At 39.3% G+C, this 21,794-nt stretch overlaps 1 protein-coding gene across 3 annotated transcripts in view; it reads left to right on the top strand.

Annotated features, from left to right (window-relative positions):
• LOC111141852 (TPX2, microtubule nucleation factor) overlaps positions 1–21,794 on the top strand; it is a 58,179-nt gene that overhangs the window by 22,627 nt on the left and 13,758 nt on the right. For all 3 annotated transcript variants that reach the window (XM_022494696.1, XM_022494694.1, XM_022494695.1), the window contains exons 4-11: positions 875–1,001; positions 8,568–8,696; positions 9,581–9,709; positions 12,108–12,229; positions 13,315–13,466; positions 14,522–14,690; positions 17,062–17,203; positions 18,082–18,298. In XM_022494696.1, coding sequence (XP_022350404.1) covers positions 875–1,001; positions 8,568–8,696; positions 9,581–9,709; positions 12,108–12,229; positions 13,315–13,466; positions 14,522–14,690; positions 17,062–17,203; positions 18,082–18,298 — 1,187 coding nt within the window. The remainder of the gene's footprint in view (positions 1–874; positions 1,002–8,567; positions 8,697–9,580; positions 9,710–12,107; positions 12,230–13,314; positions 13,467–14,521; positions 14,691–17,061; positions 17,204–18,081; positions 18,299–21,794) is intronic.

The following is a 21,794-nucleotide window of genomic DNA, read 5'->3' as shown; positions in this document are numbered from 1 at the left end:
AACCCTGAGATCAAGAATCATATGTCTACTGACTGAGTCAGCCAGGTGCCCTGTAAAAATTTTATATCAAATTTTTTACATTAATTTTAAAAAATTTAATCATCTCTGCTTTTAAATGGGTTAAGTGCCTCTATTGTAGTCTTGATATAATGCACTATCATTTTTTGTTTGTTTGTTTCTTTTTCTCCCCTCCAGAAAAAAATTTCTTTAGGGAATGAGCCAAATGATTGTTTTCTGGAATAAATAATGCATGAAGTGTGTTTTCATAGCCTAACTTTTCTTCCATTTATTTCGTTAGGGTTTTTTTCTTTTGTCAAGGCTCAGTTCATAAGCTATACCAGCAAATGCTATTTCTTCCCCTTTACTTGACTGTTCTTTTTCCTTATTATTTTTTTTTCTCTCCTTATTCTTATAGTTCTTTTTTGTTTCTGTTCCATGATGGCCATGGTAACGTTAGAATATTTTATGATAAAGTAACTCCTTCCCCTTCCCACCTTTATCTCCCCTTTCTCAAATGCTATATCTTTTAACTCTCAGTGTTTTTAATTTCTGGAGGGGAGAAAAGCTGGTGGGTATACTCATAATGCCAGATAATATGATTTTATCAGCATTTAAAGACAGTTGCTTTTTTCTGAGATGGTGACTTAGGCTGGCAGATAGGCCTTAGATCCTACATTTCTGCTTCAACCAAAGTAGATTTTATAAATTGGACTTCTGTATAAGATGTCACTGGAACTAATGGTTCCACTGCTTAGAAGGGATACACACACACACACACACACACACACACACACATAGATATGTATGTATCTATATGTCTCTCCAACATTTTCCTTGGGATTCTGAGTGCTAACTAGTTTTTGCTCTCCTACAGTTGACAACACTTATTACAAAGAGGCAGAAAAAGAAAATCTGGCGGAACAGTCCATTCCATCAAATGCTTGTTCTTCCTTGGAAGTCAAGGGAACCACCTCAAAATATACTCCAGTGCAGCCTCAGAGGTAAGACTGTTTCAGGACTCAAAGTGGTGGTTATATTAATGATGTTCAAAGAATAATTATTGTCAGAATACCTACTATTCTAGACTATACTACCTACTATAATACCTACTATACTAGACTCTTTATATTACCTCATTTAATCTTTATAATGTTTATGAGTTGTAGATAGCATGCTTAATTTATTGTTAAGCAAGTTAGAGGTACTAAGTTGCTTGAAGTTTGTATCAGAGCCAGAATTCAGACTGATTAGTTCATTTCCAAAGCTCTTGCTGTTTGCACCATCAATATGGATTGTAATTTACTTGTGTAAATTATGTAAATATGGCAGATATTTTTTTCCTGATTTTAGGTTGTAAGTACATTTCATAAGGGCAAAAATTATGTATTCTTACTGTGCCTAACAGTGTCTGGCAGGAGCAGAAGGTGAATAAATACTTGAATGAATGAAAGGATGGGTGGATGGGTTAAGCTGCAGTCTTGACACTGGTGATCTGAAAACATTTCATGTTGGGGCGCCTGGATGGCTCAGTGGGTTAAGCCTCTGCTTTCGGCTCAGGTCATGATCTCAGGGTCCTGGGATCGAGCCCCGCATCGGGCTCTCTGCTCAGCAGGGAGCCTGCTTCCCCCTCTCTCTCTGCCTGCCTCTCTGCCTACTTGTGATCTTTTTCTCTGTCAAATAAATAAATAAAATCTTAAAAAAAAAAAAACAAAATAAAAACATTTCATGTCTTTGAATGTTGTATTTGTATCAGTATCCTTTTTTTTTTTTTTTTTTTTTTTTTTTTTAAAAGAGAGGGAGTGAGTGTGGGGTGGGGGACAGAGAGAGAATCTTAAGCAGGCTCCAAGCCTAGCACGGAGACCGATGCGGAGCTCAGTCTCCCAACTTAGATCTGACCTGACCTGAAATCAGGAGTTGGATGCCCAACCACCTGAGCCACCCAGAAACCCCTATTGCTTTATACCTTGATGTTACCTAGAATATCTTCAAGGAAGAGAAATGGCAAATGATATTATTTATATATAGATAATAATATGTATTGTTGCTCAGAAGTGATGAAGTTACCCTTTACAAAGCTTCGTGTTGGCATAAGGATATTGCCTTTTTTTTTTTTTTTTTAAAGATTTTATTCATTTATTTGACAGACAGAAATCACAAGTAGGCAGAGAGGCAGGCAGAGAGAGAGGAAGGGAAGCAGCCTCCCTGATGAACAGAGAGCCAGACGCGGGGCTCGATCCCAGGACCCCGGGACCATGACCTGGGCCAAAGGCAGAGGCTTAACCCACTGAGCCACCCAGGCGCCCCAGGATATTGCCTTTTGAGGATAGCATCATATAAGCTTATCCTAATCATTTTTGATAAAGAAGCCCATTTTATTATTTTTTTTAATTTTATTTTTTATTATTATTTTTAAAAAGATTTCATCTATTTATTTATTTGAGAGAAAGAGTGAGTATGTGAGTGGGGGAAGAGGTAGAGGGAGAGGAGCTCAAGTAGACTCAGTGCTGAGTGTGGAGCCAGATGTGGGGCTTTATCTCACACCGTGAAATCATGATCTTAGCCAAAATCAGGAGTCATATGCTTAACTGACTGAGCCTCCCAGGTGTCCCGAGTAAAGAAGCCTGTTTTAATCAAAGAATTCTGTGAAATCTCAACCAACCATATATTATAAGAGATCTTAAGAGATTGCTACTGGTTGATTCTGTGGTTTCTGTTTGATGTTTAGGTTGTAAATGAGTCCTACAAAAAAGGGACCCAGTGTCTTAGATATTTCTTCAGAATTCAGGAAAGTGTTAGTGTCTTCACTAGTGTATGATTTGTGTATGATTGCTAAAATTGTCTTTCATCCTGACTGAATTCTGAATGCTTTTTGGAAGTGATGGTGTGACAGGAATCCAGCTACTCTCTCTCAGAGTTAGAAGACCTGAGTGGTTTTTGATTTTGTTTTTTTAAGATTTTATTTATTTGTCAGAGAGAGAGAGAATGAGGAGGGAGCGAGCGCATAAGGAGGCAGAACGGCAGGTAGAGGTGGAGAGAGAAGCAGGGTCCCTGCCAAGCAAGGAGCCTGATGCGGGACTCAGTCCCAGGACCCAGGGATCATGACCTGAGCTGAAGGCAGTGGCTTAACCGACAGAGCCACCCAGGGTCCCTGTTTTGTTTTGTTTTTAAGACAGGTACCTCTACCACTCATAATCTCAGTTTACTGAGAATAACCATATCCTTCAGGCTTCTTGTCAGAAAGGGTCAGATAAGATGGTATGTGACAGTACTTTGTAAATGATACCGCATTATCAAAATGCATAATAAGAGGTAAAACATTAGTGCCGTTAATCTCAAATCTCAGATTTTTCTGACTCCAGAGTTGCCTAATCTGGAAAGAAAGGGCAGCTGGGATAGGAAGGTATAGACAGTCAGGCAAATTCCCTACTATTTTATTTTCACATGGTTTCAGTAGGCTAAAAGATCGCCAAAACTTCTTCGACACAGAATAGTTAAGAGTCAATAAGGCCTTAGTGTGTCATAATAATTTTTCCATGAAGGGGTTGCTTTACCACAAATATATGTTTTAATTTTGGTATCTCATCCCTTAGCCATTTCTCCTTAAAGACACCCAGCAATTCTTCTCTTGACTTTATAATATCACTGTATGTTGAATTTAAGTAATGGTCTAAATGGTTCTGTATGGATGTGCTTTGCCTTTCTTTCTAGATTTTATGATTCTCAACCCATTTTTAAAAATTAACTAATTTTGCTGGGTAATAATTTGCATATAGTAAAATACATAGATCTCGAGTGTATGGTCTGATTAATTTTGACAAATACATACCACCATGCAATCACAACCAAAATATATAGAACATTTCCAACACTTCAGAATGTTCTCTCATTCCTATCCCTGTATAGTCAAACTAAACTGCTTCTTCTACCTTCTCACCCTCTCACCCAGAGGCAACCACTTTTCCAATTCCTGTCACCATAAATTATTTTGTCCTGTTCTAGATATTTTTGTAAATGGAATTATATGTACTCTTCTATCTGACTTCTTTCGCTTAGCATTTGTTTTTGAGATGCATCCATGTCATGGCATGTATTGGTAGTTTGCTTCTTTTTATTGCTGATAATAAGTTCTATCGAGTGGATATGTCACAATTTGTTTATCCATTCAACAGATGAAGGACATTTGGGTTGTTTCCAGTCTGGGGCTGTATAAAGCTGCTCTGAGTAGTTGAGGACATGTATTTCTTTTGGGTAAATACTTAGGAGTGCAATTGCTGGGCCATAAGGTTAAATGTATGTTTATAAGAAACAGCCAGAATGTTTTCCAAAGTGACTGTCCCATTTATATTCCCACTAACAATATATGAGAGTTTCAGTTGCTCCATATCCTAGCCAACTCTTGATAGTCGGTCTTTTCAGTGATATTTCATTGTTTTTAATTTGCATTTTTCTGATGACTAATGATGTTGATCCACATTTTCATGGGATTATTGGTTATTCATGTATTTGCATACATAGCTGCTGCTTTTTTAGTCTGGCTCCCTGTAGTCTCCCCTGGGTCTGCAAAGGTTAGAGGTCAGCCAAGACTCTGAGTAGAGTTTATACGTAGGTTTAAGTGTTCATCCTCTGTGGTTGTCTTGCTTCTGAAGTTTTGCATCTAAATTTTCAGCCTTTCTGCCTGCTCTGATGTTTGTTTACTGACACCTCAAGATGGTGAGATGTTATCTTTGTGCCATCCTCCTATGTACACAGTGGGGAATCTACTTCAAAAAAGCAGCAAACTCACCAATCTTATCTAGACAGTTATGACTTTTAAGGATGGACTCCTCATCAGTTTCTGCTTTGCCTTTTTGCTGGGCTTCCTAGGTCTCCCCTAAAATACAAATGGGTTAGCTGTCAGGCAGGAATTATACAGAGTTTTTGCTCAGATTTTGAACGACATCTTTTCTGTAGCTCTTGTACTTTTAGGATTTTCCTCTAAATTTCCAGCTGTTATACTGGCCTTGAATTCTTCTGCTATCTCAAGCCAGTGAGACTGGAATTTTCTGCTCTTGGAGCTGCTATGTTGGGGGAGTACCTCAGGCCAAAAAGCTACTAACTCATAATACTTACCTTTTGCGGTTGCTGTTTTTCATGAATAAATGTTCCTGTTTTCTGCCTGCTTTTGGTCACTTTCCAGTGCCTTCACATAGTTGTAGTTTTGTGTTTTGTCTGTGTTTTATAATATGCACTCTTCATTACTCATTCAGTACATCCATTACTTCATTCCTTAATTGAATAAATTTGCTCTTTGTTACTGCATGTATTATTTTTTTTTTAAAGATTTTTATTTGAGAGAGAGTGAGAGAGAGATCACAGAGGGAGAGGGAGAAACAGACTCACTGCTGAGCAGGGAGCCCAATGTGGGGCTCTATCTCAGAACTCTGAGATCATGACCTGAGCCGAAGGCAGACACTTAACCGCTGAGCCACCCAGTTGCCCCTCCATGTATTTTTTTATGAGTACTTTCTTTTAGAGATTAATATGAAATATTTGCAGATGAAAGATAGATCTTTAGTAGGAATTGCTTGAAAATCCAGGAGAATGGATGGAGGGAAAACTGATACATGATTGGCTATGAGTCGATAATTGTTGAAACTGAATGATGAGTACTTAGTAGTTTATTATATTATTCTCTTTATATTTAAAATATGCTTGATATTCTCCATAATAAAGATTTAAAAATTGTGACTCTAGGGGCGCCTGGGTGGCTCAGTGGGTTAAGCCTCTGCCTTCGGCTCAGGTCATGATCTCAGGTTCCTGGGATTGAGCCCCGCATCGGGCTCTCTGCTCAGCAGTGAGCCTGCTTCCCCCTCTCTCTGCCTACTTGTGATCTCTCTCTCTCTCTCTCTGTAAAATAAATAAATAAAATCTTAAAAAAAAAAAATTGTGACTCTATGCAGTAGCATAAAAGTCTGAATATGTAATAATGTCTTTATAATGTTTAAGGACTTTTATAAAGAAAGTGCTTCGAAAAAAAAAGAGAAATTAAATAAGATCTAAACAAATGGCAGGGCATACCATATTTATGGATTGGGAGACTCACTATTGTAAAGATGTCAATTCTCCCTAAATCGTCTATAGATTCAATGCAATATCCATCAAAATCCCAATGGTTTTCACTTTGGACTTTGATAAATTGATGCTAAAATTTTTTGAGAAATGCAAAGGTCTAAGAATAGCTAGATACTGGGGCGCCTGGGTGGCTCAGTGGGTTAAAGCCTCTGCCTTCGGCTCAGGTCATGATCCCAGGGTCCTGGGATCGAGCCCCGCATCGGGCTCTCTGCTCAGCAGGGAGCCTGCTTCTCCCTCTCTCTCTCTGCCTGCCTCTCTGACTACTTGTGATCTCTGTCTGTCAAATAAATAAATAAAATCTTTAAAAAAAAAAAAAGAATAGCTAGATACTTTTGAAGTGTCTAGTACATAGAAAGGCATATTATTATGAAGCTGCAGTAATTAAAACTTTATGATAATACTCAAGGATTAGTGAGACCAGTGGAATCAAACAAAAATTCATCTTCCCATATATGAACATGATATATGACAAAGATGTTACCACAGATCTGTGGGAAGTAGTGCTCCCTCCCCCCCCTTAAACAATGCTTGACCTAGTGGATATCTGGATAGACAGAATGAAACTTGGTCCCTACCTCACTCTATATAAAAGTCAATTCTTTCAAGTTTATTTATTTCTTTATTTAAGTAAACTCTAGACTCAATATGAGGCCCAAACCCACAACCCTGGAATCAAGAGTTTCATGTTCCTGACTGAGCCAGCCAGGTACCCTGAAACAGTCAATTCTATGTGGAATTGTAGATCTAAATATGAAAGCTAAAGCTCCTATAAGGAAGTAAAGGAGAATATCTTTATGATCTTGGAATAAGGGAAGGTTTTGCTTTTTTTTTTAAATAGTATACAGAAAAGCACTGAGCATAATAGGGAAGGCTATTGATGTACTTGAGATATTTATTTAATCAAATGATACCATAAAGAGAGTAAAAAGCCAACCTCCAGAGTGGGAGAAGATACTTGTAACACATAAAACCTACCAAAGAGCTTATATTCATAGTATGTAAAGAATTTCTACTGATCAGGAAAGGATTGACCACCCAGTGGAAAACAAATAAGAGGCTTGAACTAGCACTTTATCAAAGAGGATATCCAAATGGCCAGTAAAACATATGAAAAGTTGCTCTATTTCATTGGTAATCAGAGAAAAGCAAATTAAAACCACAGTGAGGGGAACCTGGGTGGCTCAGTTGGTTAAGCGTGTGCCTCCGGCTCAGGTCATGATCCTAGGGTCCTGGGATGGAGCCCCGCATGGAACCCTGCTAAGCAGTGAGTCTGCTTCTCCCTCTCCCCTTGCTTCTCCCCTCTGCTCATGCTCACTTGCACTCTCTCTGTGTCAAATAAATAAAATCTTAAAAAAAAAAAAACCTCACAGTGACATTTTACTCAATACCAGCTAAATTAGCTCATCTGAAAATATCAAGTGTTCAGGAGTGTGTAGAGCAATGCAGACTATAATACAGACTTGCCAGGGAAAGCATAGATTGGTACGAGCACTTTGGAAAACAGCTTTAGTTGATATAACCAATGCCCTCTGACCTAACAATCTTACAACTTACATCCAACAACAATATGTGCTCATGGAGACATATATGAAAATTGGCAGTAAGCTGGATAAATAGTGGTACATTACTGCAGTGACTGTTATACAAGCATTGAAAATCACTGAATTAAAGCTATATAAATTATGGTGGTTGATTCTCATAAACATAATGTTGAGTGAAACAAACCAGACAGAAATAAATACATGTAGTAGTCTGATTATATTATCTAAAGGGGTTTTCTTTGTTGTTGTTATTCTTTGTATTTTGTTTTCTTTCCAAACGAATGTACCATGCTTATGGAAATGCATGCTAAATGGCAAAACGATAAAGAAAAAGTAATGGTAACTATAAAACAAGTCAGGTAGTAGCTGTTGCCAGTGTTCTTTTCTTAGCCTGGGTGGTGATTTCATGAGTCTTAACTTTGTAACCGTTTTTTTTTTTCCACTTTGTAATCATTTCATTTAATTTTTGTTTTGTGCTCTTTTTTGGTATATGGTATATTTTATCAGGAAGGGGGAATGTGGCTAAAAAAAAAAAAAGAGAGAGAAAATATTCACCTTAGTCAATTACCGGGATACCTGACCTCAAATGTCAGGTCTGACAGCAATTAGCTATGTAGCAGGGTCAAGTCACCTCATCTTTTTTGACTTTTACCTATAAAAGGACAGAATTGTACTAGGTGATTACCAGTACCTTAAAAAAAAAATTGGCTACATATAAGTACCAACATTTTATGATGAAATTTCAAAAGCTATCAGTAAGACAAGAAGAGATTGGGTTTTTAGAGTGGAAATAATACCATTAAACTCTCTGTAGCCCTTGGCAGTTGGACATACTTTCACATTTGTGGGGCATAATTGCATATCTGTAGTAGATGTATTCATTTCAGATAAATTTTGTCAATTCCTGTATCATAGAAGATCTACTAGACTCTCTGCTCAGAAAGATCTGGAACAGAAAGAAAAACATCATGCAAAAATGAAAGCCAAGAGATGTGCTACTCCTGTAATCATCAGTGAAATTCCACCCTCCAAAAAAATGAAAGTGTAAGTAGCCACAGCTTCTCTCAGTTGGCATAGGTTTTACTCCTGCTTGCTCCCATGGCTCATAGCAATGGTGCTTGTTCTTATTTTTATCAGTTAGGAATGTATTTTGCTCTAAGTAATAGCCTATTCAGCTAGAGTAGTTTAAGGACTAGTGATTTATTTGCTTCAGAGAAGTTGCTGTTGGCTTTGGTTCAGTGACTGAACAATGCCAGGCAACATCTCTGAGTTAGCTTTTTTTCATACTTGTTACTCAAGATGGCAGCTCTGTTTCTCAGCTTCTGCCTTGTGCTTGTTGCCACATTGTCATAAGATAGCTGCTATGTTTCTAAGTATAACATCCATGTTCAAGAGAAGAAGGAGGGTATGGCAAAGGAAGAAGAGCAGCACCTATATCACAGAAGTGAAAAATTTCCAGAAACCCTGCTTATACTTCAGTTGCCCTACTGGGTCGCTTGGATTCTTCCTCATTGCAAGAGAGGCTGTTGAAACAAGTATAGTGCTTTTGCCTTTGGACATTGCTGCCCCAAACAAAATTGGAGTTCTGTTAATAAGAAAGAAAGTAGAGTAGGTATTGGGAAGGCAATTAGCTATTTGCCATTTGTGAATTTGATAATGAGCCGTTGGAATCCCTCCCCACGCTCCTGAACCATCATTAGACAATTCTCACCTTGACTTCTATTGGTGTTCTCAAAGTTTACCCATTGTATCCATTGGTACATATGATCAATAGTGCTATTGGAAGAATCTTGCAGTTGAGACATGCTTGTTGCCCTAAAGAATGAGAAAGTTTAAGCCGTATGTGGTAGTTTTGGGGAGGACGGTACAGCAGGGCATGCTTTAGTGAATTGAGAGTATTTTTTTGTTGTTGTTCTTTTGAACTAAAGTTCTAACAATAAAAAGAAGCCAGAAGAAGAGGAAGAAGGCAGTGCTCACCAAGATACATCAGAAAAACATGAGTCTTCCCCAGAGAAAGCCAAGGGCAGACATACTGTGTCTTGTATACAACCTGTGAGGTATGCTTCTTTCCTGAATTTAAACTTTAAGAGTCAATAGAGTAAAATTGTAAGTAGGTATATCTGCGGTCTGGAGCAAATGGAACTTGGGAAATTCATAAAGCTATAACCATGGTGAGGTGAATTGTTTTATATCTTGGGGATGCTCATCTTAAAAGTTGAGAAAAATATACTTTAAAAGCAAATTAATCTGGGGCACCTGGGTGGCTCAGTGGGTTGAGGCCTCTGCCTTCAGCTCGGGTCGTGATCCCGGGGTCCTGGGATCGAGCCCTGCGTCGGGCTCTCTGCTCGGCGGGGAGCCTGCTTCCCCCTCTCTCTCTGTCTGCCTCTCTGCCTACTTGTGATCTCTATCTGTCAAATAAATAAAAAAATTAAAAAAAATAAAATAAAATAAAAGCAAATTAATCTGGGAAACAAACTGAGGGTTATGGAAAGGGAAATGGGTGGGGGTATGGGGTAACTGAGTGATGGGGATTAAGGAGGGCACGTGATGTGATGAGCACTCGATGTTATATGCAACAGTGAATCACTGGACATTACATCAAAAACTAATGATGCACTATATATTGACTAATTGAATTAAATTTTAAAAAAGAATATTTTTTTAAAAAGCAAATTAAAAGAAATATAAAAGGAAAAATTAAAGGTTCTTACTACTTGAATTGAACAGTTCTAATTTTGCCAAGCTCCCTCCTGGTCTTTACTCAAGCAAAAAATATATTTTCACAATCGGTGTACAGGAGCACCTGAGTGGCTCAGTGGGTTAAGTTTCTGCCTTCAGCTCAGGTCATGGTCCCAGGGTCCTGGGATCAAGCCCTGGCCTCGGGCTCTCTGCCCAGCAGGGAGCCTACTTCCCCCCTCTCTGCCTGCTTCTCTGCCTACTTGTGATCTCTCTCTCTCTCTGTCAGATAAATAAATAAAATCTTTAAAGAAAAAAATCAGTGTACAGACAACTTTGGATTCTGTTTTCCTTGCTTGCCATGAGAGTATTTCATTTTTTTTTCCTGTACTACTATAAATTCTTCACATTTATCCTTTTTTAATAGTTAATAGTCTATCAAATTATATTTAACTATTTCCTGTTGAAAATGCAGTTACCAGTTTTTCACATTATAAATAATCAGCAAACATCTTTAGTGGCAGGGACTTTTCTTTGAGTAGTCTCTTCAGGCTAAAGAAAGAGAAATTTCTTGATTATAGGGTATGACTAGTGTTATGACTATTGATATTAATTGCCAATTTGGTTTCTTTTTTTAATTTTAACTTTTTTTTTTTTTTTTTAATACATATATATATTTTAGAGGGAGGAGGGGCCGAGGAAACAGGCGAGATAGAGAATCTTAAGCAGACTCCCGGCCCCCGCACAGAGCCTGTTGCGGGCGATCTCACAACACTGATATCATGAGCTGAGCCAAAGTCGAGAATCAGACATCCAACTGACTGAGCCACCCAGGTGCCCCACAAATTTTATTTCTGAAACGGATATGTATGAATTTACAGTGCCATCAGCTCTGGATGAATATTTTTGTTTCCTTGTACTCTCATCCACATCGAATTTGTTTTTTTACATTTAGAATTGTTTCAAATTTAATTGATATAATGTTGATGGCATGAACTTATTTTAATTTTTATTTGATTACTGACAGGATTGTATTACTATTATTATAAACATATTTTCTCTTATGTGATATGTAAACATATTTTCCATATTTCCTCTTGGGTAAATTGTTTCCTTTTCTATTTATCTATAAGTGGTCTTAGTGATAGTCTCATTGCTAAGAATGGCTACTCTAAATTGAATTTTTACTATGTGTTAGGTACTTCAGAAATATCTGATTTAATAGTCACAAATATTCTGTGAGGATAAATATTTATATTCTTCATTTTACAGTGGAGGTAACTAAGGCTCAGAGGGATTAAATAGTTTTCTAAAGATCACATGGGCAGAAAATGAAATGACAGGGTAGGGATTTGAGCTCTGGTTGGTTTCTCTCCTAAGTCTGTCCTCTCTTAATCACAGTGTGTATTTTATGTAGACTTTTGTCATATTTCTTGCAAATACTTCCCCATTCTACTGGTATTTTAATCTTGCCTTTTCTTGTGGCCTAAAAGCTAATCACTGTATAGTCAAATTTATGAGTCTTTTGTATTATCTTCTATAGACTATTTTAGCTGTCGTTTTGAGAAGTTTTCAATATTTTGATATAAATTGTGAATCAGGTTTTCTTTCATAGTGTTGCATAATTAAGTCAATATCAATTTATCAGAATACTTTTTGGTTTTGCTGATTATCTTATCACAGGTTAAAAATCGAATCTATGTAATACCTTTATACGATTTTGAATCATGAGCCTCTTTCTTCTCTCCTCTCTTATTTCTTTTACTGAATTGCCCTTAGGCAGAAGATTCTAAAAAGTACTGAGGAGCAAGAGTTGGAGAAGAGAATGAAAATGCAACAGGAGGTGGTGGAGATGCGGAAAAAGAATGAAGAATTCAAGAAACTTGCTCTTGCCGGAATAGGTCAGCTTGGCTCTTGTTCAGTCTGATTTATGAGGGGTGCTTCTCATTATCTTTGAAGGGTTTTTGAAGTCTCTAAAGGGAAAAAGGCATTCTTGGTTAGTAGTCAGTAGAAAAAGATATGTTTATTGGAAAGCTGGTACCCTTTATATCCCCATGACCATTCCCTAGAATGTTCTATATACATTGGACCAGGGCCCCTGGCTGGCTCAGTCAACAGAGCATGTGATTCTTGGTCTTGGGGTCATAAGTTCAACCCCCAAATTGGGCAAAGAGCTTACTTTAAAAAAAAAAAAAAGTATTACATACACCGGGCCTTTCTTAGAGTGCACTCTTGCTCTCTGCCTCTAATTATAGGACTCACAGCCATCGTTCGAGGCCTTTTTCCATGAGACCTTCCCTCATTTCTTTAAGTAAAATTAATTCCTCTCTCCTTTTTCTTCCTAATTCTTTTTCTTTGTATTAGAAAAAGAAGGCATTAGGACTGAGACAGAAGATAAAGCCATTGGGCGGCCAGTTTTTTGTTTTTGTGCTCCCATTTAATCCTAGACAGAGGAAAAGAAAGCTGAGTGAATCCAGTTGTAGCTACAGAGGGAAAGCAGGACTGAGGGAGCCAAGGAGTCAGAGCTCTGCTTTGCTTTTAAATAGAGTTATTATTGGTGGAGGTCAAAGCTATAAAGCCCTGCTTACGGGGTTGAAAAAGTACCCCTGGAGTTTATAGGGTTTCCCTCTTAGATAGGTTTAGTTAAGTATGCTTTTCAAGTCAATCTATAGCTTTTCCTGTCAAAAGAATTCCAGTTACTGTGCATCTCCAGAGCTATGACCACACCTGGGGGATGGGATTCTTCTCCCCTTGTGCCACCTCTGCAATTTGCATCCGACCCAAGGTCCTCAAACCAAGAGTACTCTGTGAATGAGGCACATACAGTAGTGTCTCTGAGGACCGTTTCAAGGTTTGGGTGATGTGGAGAGCGCGAACAAAGTTAGATCCATGGTGATAGAAATACTGAAAGGACTAGATAAAGGAGATTTACTGATACTCTCTATTCTTAGTGTTACCTGTGTGTTTTACTCTGCTTTTCACTCAGGGCAACCTGTGAAGAAATCAGTGAGCCAAGTAACCAAATCAGTTGACTTCCACTTCCGCACAGATGAGCGAATCAAACAACATCCTAAGAATCAGGAGGAATATAAGGAAGTGAATTTTACATCTGAACTGCGAAAACATCCTCCTTCTCCTGTAAGTTGATGGGCTCAGTGGATATTCTTATACTAACTCAGCAAGGATTTCAGGTGTAGTAGTTGGGTCACTACTTCTAATAATATAATTGAGAGAAGCAGGTTTTTGAGTTAAGATAGATCTAAATCCTCACTTTGCCCTGTTTGCTATGTATGACCTTAGAGAAATCGCTCTGTTTTTCTGGGAAGCATCTTAGGAAGTTGCTGTGAAAATTGAATTGAGAATGTACATAAAGCACATAGAATAATTATGTGTGGCAAACTGTAGGTCCCAGTTTGTTGCAGTTTGTGCTTTATAAAATTCTTGGGGAAAAAAAACACAAAACTTAAATCTTTAGAGTTGTGTACAATATATGACAGGGCTTATGGGAAAAATGGTGTTGGGCCAGATCACTCATATCTAACAGAAGCAGTAAGAATCCTAAGTGAAAATTTTAGTAATAAGAATTTCTACGTCCATTTGCAGTGGGCATTATCGCTTGTTGAAATCAGTCCTTTGCAGTCTCAGACTCTGGGATTATGCTTCTTCCTTTGAGATATCAATCCTTAAAGAGTTTTATTTCCAATCAGAGATCAGTTTTATGAAAATCAGTCACCCAAGGACTAGGCTTATTCATCTCTTAGTTTTGGGGAAGATATCTGCAGAGATTCTGATTCAGGCAGCTCTCTGGCCTGATAAAGACCCAGAACCCAAATCAGCTTTTTCTTAATGAGATTGGGGATGAGGACAATACTTTTGCAGCTTTTTTTTTTCCTTCTAATTCTCAGAAAACTTGTTCTTGCTGGCTTTAAAACATTGACATGCTTGGGAAAAATCACTTTATTTACTATTGCAGAACAGACCATTTGTTAAGTGCTACATCCTTTCTCCCTTTTTTAAAAGATGGGAATGGACTAGTTTTAACTCTTGCTCAAGAACTGACAAATTTAAGAATAATAATCTTGGCTTCACCACAGGCCTTTTTTCTTTTGATCTTCTGAGCTAAACATGCGGCTTGTGGGAGATCTGAGCTTTTCTAGAACACTTCATTGGGAGAATAACTTCTTTCTTCACAGGCCAGAGTGACAAAGGGATGCACCATTATTAAGCCTTTCAACCTGTCCCAAGGAAAGAAAAGAACATTTGACGAAACAGCTTCTACGTACGTGCCCCTTGCACAGCAGGTCGAAGCCTTTCATAAACGAACCCCTAACAGATATCATTTGAGGAGCAGGAAGGATGATAGTAAGTTTCATACCAATGTTATAGCCTCCCCTAGAATTCCCTTTGCTTATACAAATTTGCCTTTTGTTGAAATCCTAGCTTTCGAACTACAGTATGGCATGTGCCTATATGCCGCCAACACATGTACCATTGAGCATCTCTGCACTCCTGTGCCCTACCCTGGCTATCTGTTACTTATACCCATCAACCACCTTGATCCTCCTGATCAGTAATTGGCCAGGGATTATACCTTCGCCATGTGTCAGTGTCACGGTACAGCTAGTGACCTATAGAAAATGAAAGTATCCCATTCATTCAGGATTGTGTGGTTACCACTACAAACCAGGCACTGTTGGGTGTGGGGGTATAGCAGTGAATAAAATGGACTTGGTGACTCAGTGAGAGAGATAAATAGATCATTACATTACACATGTATATTATGTTTTCTTTATCCATTCATCTATTTTTTTTTAAAGATTTTATTTATTTATTTGACAGATAGAGATCATAAGTAGGCAGAGAGGCAGGCAGAGAGAGAGAGGAGGAGGCAGGTTCCCTGCTGAGCAGAGAGCCTGATGTGGGGCTCGATCCCAGGACACTGGGACCATGACCTGAGCCGAAGGCAGAGACTTTAACCCACTGAGCCACCCAGGCGCCCCCTCCATTCATCTATTGATGGACACTTGGGCTGCTTCCATAATTTGGCTATTGTAAATAATGCTACAGTAAACATAGGGGTGCACATATCTTTTTGAATTAGTGTTTTTGTATTCTTTGGGTAAATACCCAGTAGTGGAATTACTGGATCATGTGGTAGTTCTATTTTTAATTTTCTGAGGAAGCTCCTTACTATTTTCCGCAGTGGCTGCACTAGTTTGCACTCCCACCAACAGTGTGGGAGTGTTCCTTTTTCTTCACATCCTTGCTAGCACATGTTTCTTTTGTGTTGTTTTTTGTTTTGTTTTGTTTTTTTAAGATTTATTTATCAGAGAGAGAGAGGTAGATAGAGAGAGAACATGAGTAGATGTAGGGGCAGAGGGAGAGGGAGATGAGCAGACTCCCCGCTGAGCAGGGAGCCCGATGTGGGGCTCAATCCCAGGACCCTGGGATCATGATCTGAGCCAAAAGCAGACGCTGAACCAACTGAGCCACCCAGGTGCCCCATCTTATGTTGTTGATTCTAGCAATTCTGATAGGTTTGAGGTAATCTCTCATTGTGGTTTTGATTTGCATTTTCCTGATAATGAGTAATGTTGAACATCTTTTCATGTGTCTGTTGGCCATTTTTATGTCTTCTTTGGAGAAATGTCTGTTCATGTCTTCTGCCCATTTCTAAATTAGATTATTTGGGGTTTTTTGGTGTTGAGTTGTGTAAGTTCTTTATATATTTTGGATACTAACCCTTTGTTGGATATGTTGTTTGCAAATATCTTATCCCTTTCCTAGGTTGTCTTTTAGTTTTGTTGTTTCCTTTACTGTCCAAAATCTTTTTACTTTGATGTAGTCCTAGTAGTTTATTTTTGCTCTTATTTCCTTGACGCAGGTGACATATCTAGAAAAATGTTGCTGCGGCCGATGTCAGAGAAATTACTGCCTGTGCTCTCTTCTAGTATATTTATGATTTCAGATCTGACATTTAGGTCCTTAATCCATTTTGAGTTTATTTTTGTGTACGGTGTATTTTCTGCAATTTTTATTTAAAGCTTTATGTAGTTAGAAATAATGGCTGTATATATACTTGAAGACTGGCTTATTTCTAAAATAAATAGATTTGGTTTGTATCTCCTGCCATTAGGTGATCAGATCTAAAGTAGAGGATTCATTCTACATAATTATGAAAATTGACAAGTTTTCCCTGGTTAGGTGAATCAGTGTTTTCTATGAATGATAGTGATGGTCTTAAGATTGATGCTTTGACATAGTTTTTTTTACTTTCTCTATTTGACTTTCTGTGAGAGGTGTTCTTGGTGTTTTGATATAGTTGCTTTTAGGGAATTGACAAAATTGGGAGTTAATACTTGATCTTTAGAAAGGCTTTGTTTTAAAGCTGGAATAAGCAAAAATCTTATGTGTCGATAAGAACCAAAGTAGTTGGCATTATCAATAGAAAGCTGGTACATGCGTAGGCAGTGATGAGTCCATCAGACACAAGTGGATTTTAAGTTCCGAAAATGACAATAGAGTTTACCCAAAGACGGCTTTCATCATACCCCTCAATAAAAAGTGACAGGCAAGAAGGTGCTGCATGTTTGTCAGGTTGACTGACATGAGCTGAGCTGAGTGTGGAGGGCAGCTGCTCTGATCTGGCATCATGGGCTGCCTAACCGAGTCAGCACCTACAGAAAACACAGTCTCAGAGAGCTAGATGAATGTCTGTGATCCTGCCTTACAGTTCTGTTACCCTCCAAATCTGCTGCGGTCAAGATATCCAGAGACCCACAGACTCCTGTGCTGCAAACCAAACAGCGCACAAGGCCTGTGGCCTGCAAAAGTGCAGCGGATCAGGAGGCAGAGGAACTCGAGAAACTGCAACAGTAAGTCCCATTGGCAGTATTTGAGGAAGAGTTCTAAGTACCTGCTTTCTTTTCGGTTCTCTAATGGGGATAGTTGCTGTTTTTCTTGCCATTGGATTTTTTTTTTTTTAAATGGCATTTGAGTTACAGGCTCTCTACAGTCTGTGCTCCTGCCTCAATAATTAAAAAATTAGAAGCGGGAATATAGAGATATCCTGGAGTATAAACTGGTTAAAAAAACAAATGCAGAGGTCGGGGTGGGAGAACTTACTCAGGATTCCAATTAAGGAGTGTCCTCTGAGCTTCATTTAAGCAAATCTTACCCTTTATGGCTACCCAAGGGCTCATTACAGCTATTGTTGGTGGAGAAAACTAGAATATAATGTGGTTAGCACTGGAGTTTTTCTCCTGTCTTCTGCTTTCATTCCTTTTTGTACTTTGAGGAGGGGCAGCTTCCTCTGGGTAGAGAAACCCCAATCTTTTTTTTTTTTTAAGATGTTATTTTTTTATTTGACAGAGAGAGAGCACAAGTAGGCAGAGAGGCAGGCAGAGAGAAAGAAGGAAGCAGGCTCCCTGCCGAGCAGAGAGCCAGATGCGGGGCTTGATCCCAGGACTCTGGGATCATGACCTGAGCCAAAGGCAGAGGCTTTAACCCACTGAGCCACTTGGTGCCCTGAGAAACCCCAATCTTTAAAGCAGAGGGAATGTTAGGACTGGCTCCTTTATTCTTTGCTCTGGAGATAGAGACAATGGCTATGGAGAGAGTCGAATTTTGCTGTTCTTGAATAATCATCATAATTACTATTTTTCTGTTTTGGCCTACTTTGTTGTTTGTGTAGCTTTTGTTAACATTTTGTGTGTGTGTGTGTGTGGTTGTCATTTAAACTCTCATCTTACAGATACAAATTCAAAGCACGGGAACTCGATCCCAGAATTCTTGAAGGTGGGCCCATCTTGCCCAAGAAACCTCCTGTGAAGCCACCCACTCAGCCTGTTGGCTTTGATTTGGAAATTGAGAAAAGAATCCAGGAACGGGAGTCAAAGAAGAAATCGGAAGATGAACACTTTGAATTTCATTCCAGACCTTGCCCTACTAAAATTTTGGAAGATGTTGTGGTAAGAATGCTTGAGGTTCTGCATGCTGGCAGAAATGTCCTGCTCGTGACCAGATTATCTACACGTTCACAAATGTTTGAGTAGATGCTATGATCAGGGCATTGTATTAGGAGCTATAGGTGATAGAGACAGATCAGAAGTGGATTTTACTCTCAGGAAACTTAAAGTCAAGTAAGGGAGACAACATATGTATAAATAATATAAAATTAGAAGTGTTCTAAGAGAGGTGACAGTTAAAAGTACTATAGGAACTCAAGGGAGATAATGATTTCTTCCAGACAGACAGAAGGTTCAGGGAATGCTTTGTGGAGGAGGGAGCATATGACACAAGCCACTTAGACGTCCCTCTTTTTTTTTTTTAAGATTTTATTTATTCAGCGGCACCTGGGTGGCCCAGTTGATTAAGCGGCTGCCTTTGGCTCAGGTCATGATCCCAGGGTCCTGGAATTGAGCCCCGCATGGGGCTCCCTGCTCATTGGAGAGCCTGCTTCTGCCTCTCCACCCCCACTCCTCTGCTTGTGCTCTCTCTCTCTCAAATAAATAAAATCTTAAAAAAAAAAAAAAGATTTTATTTATTCATTTGAAAGAAAGAGCAGAGTGCAAGAGCAGGGGTGGGAGGGAGGAGAGGGAGAGGGAGGAGCAAACTCCCTGTCGAGCAGGGAGCCCAGTGCAGGGCTCAGTCCCAGGAGGCTGGGATCATGATCTGAGCTGAAGGCAAACGATTAACTGACGGAGCCACCTAGGTGCCCCTGACTATATATTAAAATGTAATTTAAAGTAATTTAAAGGGAACATTAAATCACTATGTAAATGGAAAACCAGTATTTTTTGTCATGAATAATAGTAATAGCTAATAGATAAAGCTTATTATGTGCCAAGGTTTAGTTTAGTTTTTGTTTTTTTTTTAAAGATTTTATTTATTTATTTGACAGAGAGAGACGGGGGAAGCTGGCTCCCGGCTGAGCAGAGAGCCCGATGTGGGCCTTGATCCCAGAACCCTGAGATCATGACCTGAGCTGAAGGCAGAGGCTTTAACCCACTGAGCCATGCAGGCGCCCCCCAAGTTTTAGTCTTAAGTTCTTCAATTTGTATAATAACTTATTTAATTTTCATAATAACCCTATGAGGTAAACACTATAGGTCTTATTATTAATATATTTTACAGTTAGGAAATACAGAGATTAAATAACTTGCCCAAGATCGTAAACTTACCAATGGCAGATGTGGGATAAATACTAGGTAGTATGGTTTCAGGGTCTGTGCTCTTACATTAAAATAGAAGGTACCTTTTTAAATGGAAATGTCTTAGGAAATATGTGAGCATTAAAAAAGTAGGGTGCATCCTCTTCCATATTATCTGTCTTAATTTTTAGAAATGCTGATTTAGGAAATCAGACTGGCAGTTTGTTTTTCTTTGGACATGCTAGGGTGAAGTGGTACATGTGGAAGGGTGCCTAGAGTTCAGTAAGAGTTAAGTGAGATCTTAGAGTACCCTTGTACCAGGTTATACCTTGTTGAGAGTTCTGGATAAGCAGATCAGCAACGCACTAGGCAAGTAAGTAAGATGCGACCGAATTGATGTGGTGTGTTCCAGGGAAGTGTTTGCCAAATCCCGCTGGTTCTCAGAATCCTCTGGGGATCTTATTACATAAACAGATTCCTGGGCCCCACCCCTGGAGTTTTGATTTGTTATGTGCAGCATAGATTAGAGAGAGCCCCAGTGAGAACTTCGTGTCTGACACACAGTAAGCAGTCATGTTGTTAATAGTAATAACTGTCATTTTATTGCATGCTTACCTCATACCGAGTGTTCTATGTAGATTATCGTACTTATTTTTTGAAACAATTCTTAAGAGATAGGTTTTATTTTTAGCCCTGTTTTTTAGATGAGGAAGAGACATTAGGAGGAATCTAGTATGCAGAGCCAGGATTTGAACTGTCATCTCCTCGAGCACTATGTTCTTCCACAGTGCTGACTTACCATTGTTTATTTTAGCAATCTCAGTTTTTGAGTTTGACACTGGCTGTTTGTAGTTCTCCCTTTAAAAATTTCTGGTGATTTTACTTCAACTGTTGGTTTCTAGAGAAGCAAAGCGTAGGAGACATTAGGTGCATTCTCTCTTACCCTCCTCATTTTTTAGAAAGGGAGGCTTTGAAAGGGGAATGTGGCTTGCTCATATTTTTAAAAGTTGGTGGCAGAATTGAGATTAGGTCTCATAACTTCTAGTTCCTGACTCTTCTAGCAGAACAGAGGAGCCTGCTTCCCGGAGCTCAAATGCAGCTTGTCTCTTTGCCACTGTTTTTCTTCATCCATGTCCTTCTGGTACTGAAGCTCCTTCCGCATGTCCTTATGGTATTTCTTGCGCTCTTAAACTTGTGGTTGGTAGTTGGCAAGGAGACAACGGGGCTGATGAGAGATGAGCTTGCACAGCAGTGGGCCATGAGGCAGAGATGAAAAAAGGGCTCTTGGGGCAGAGGTGGAGTGATGAAAACCTTGAGCTCAAGAGTGTGAAATGTGAACTTGGTGCCGACATCTAGTGGGGAGCTGGGGCACCACAGAGGTGGATGTGGTGTTGGTGAGGCCAGTGAGTAATTTTAGCAGCAGTATTTCAGGGATGACTTGGGGAGACCAGCAGGCTTTTTTTTTTTCCCCCATACTTCCTGAGATAACATTGCTTCACAGTAATTTCCTAACTGCTCTTATCCCGGGGCATTTGGCGGCATATCCTGCCGTAGGGAGAAATGCTCACCCCTAATACCCCTTCCCCCATTCTGGGCTGCTTTCCCTAAATCCACCATCTGTCCACCACATTACCTACTTCTAACCACCCCTCACTTCTTTAGAGCTGTCTTCCCGGAAATTCCCATTAGGAGTCCCCCGACCCCAAACCCAGCCCCCATTATCTTTAGCTGCACATTCTGCTAGGTTTCTTCAGAGTACTTTTGAAAATCAGGGAGTACCTGATTTGTTGCCTTTTCATTGTCTCTGTTTTCCTCCACTAGAATGTGAGCTCCCTGAAAGCAGGGACTGTGTATATCTGTCTTACTCAGTTTTATATCCCCTGCCCCTGATTTCGCTGCAGAAGCACTCCGTTAGTGGGTAACTGAGTGAGTGATAGTACCAGCTGAAATGCGCCAGCCCGGGCTGTGTGAGGTCCTGGGAATTCAGAGAGGGGGGAAATCACAGCACTCCTCCTCACAGTGTTCATCATTTGGCAGAGCAGACTGATATGTAGACACATAAGGACAGTACTGTCAATCAACATGGGTTCATCGAACTAATTTTTACTTTTTGTAGGTCCTGTGGAGAATGCAAAGGAATGTAAATGGCAACATCCCTGCCCTCAAGTAGCTTACAACTAGGAAAATTTAAAATAGTAAACAAGAAGTCTTCTGTTTTTAGAAACCTAGTATTTGCCTGGGTACCCCTGTTTTTTTTAAATTTCTGATTGAGTCCCTAGTTAGTGTTGAGGGCAATAGAGATGTGTGGGTGGGT

The sequence above is a fragment of the Enhydra lutris genome, unplaced genomic scaffold, assembly GCF_002288905.1.
Source record: "Enhydra lutris kenyoni isolate GAN:26980312 unplaced genomic scaffold, ASM228890v2 scaffoldscaffold6, whole genome shotgun sequence".
In the NCBI taxonomy this organism is placed as follows: domain Eukaryota; kingdom Metazoa; phylum Chordata; class Mammalia; order Carnivora; family Mustelidae; genus Enhydra; species Enhydra lutris.
Note: the sequence above shows the minus strand (reverse complement) of the source record. Positions and strands in the feature narration are given on the sequence as shown.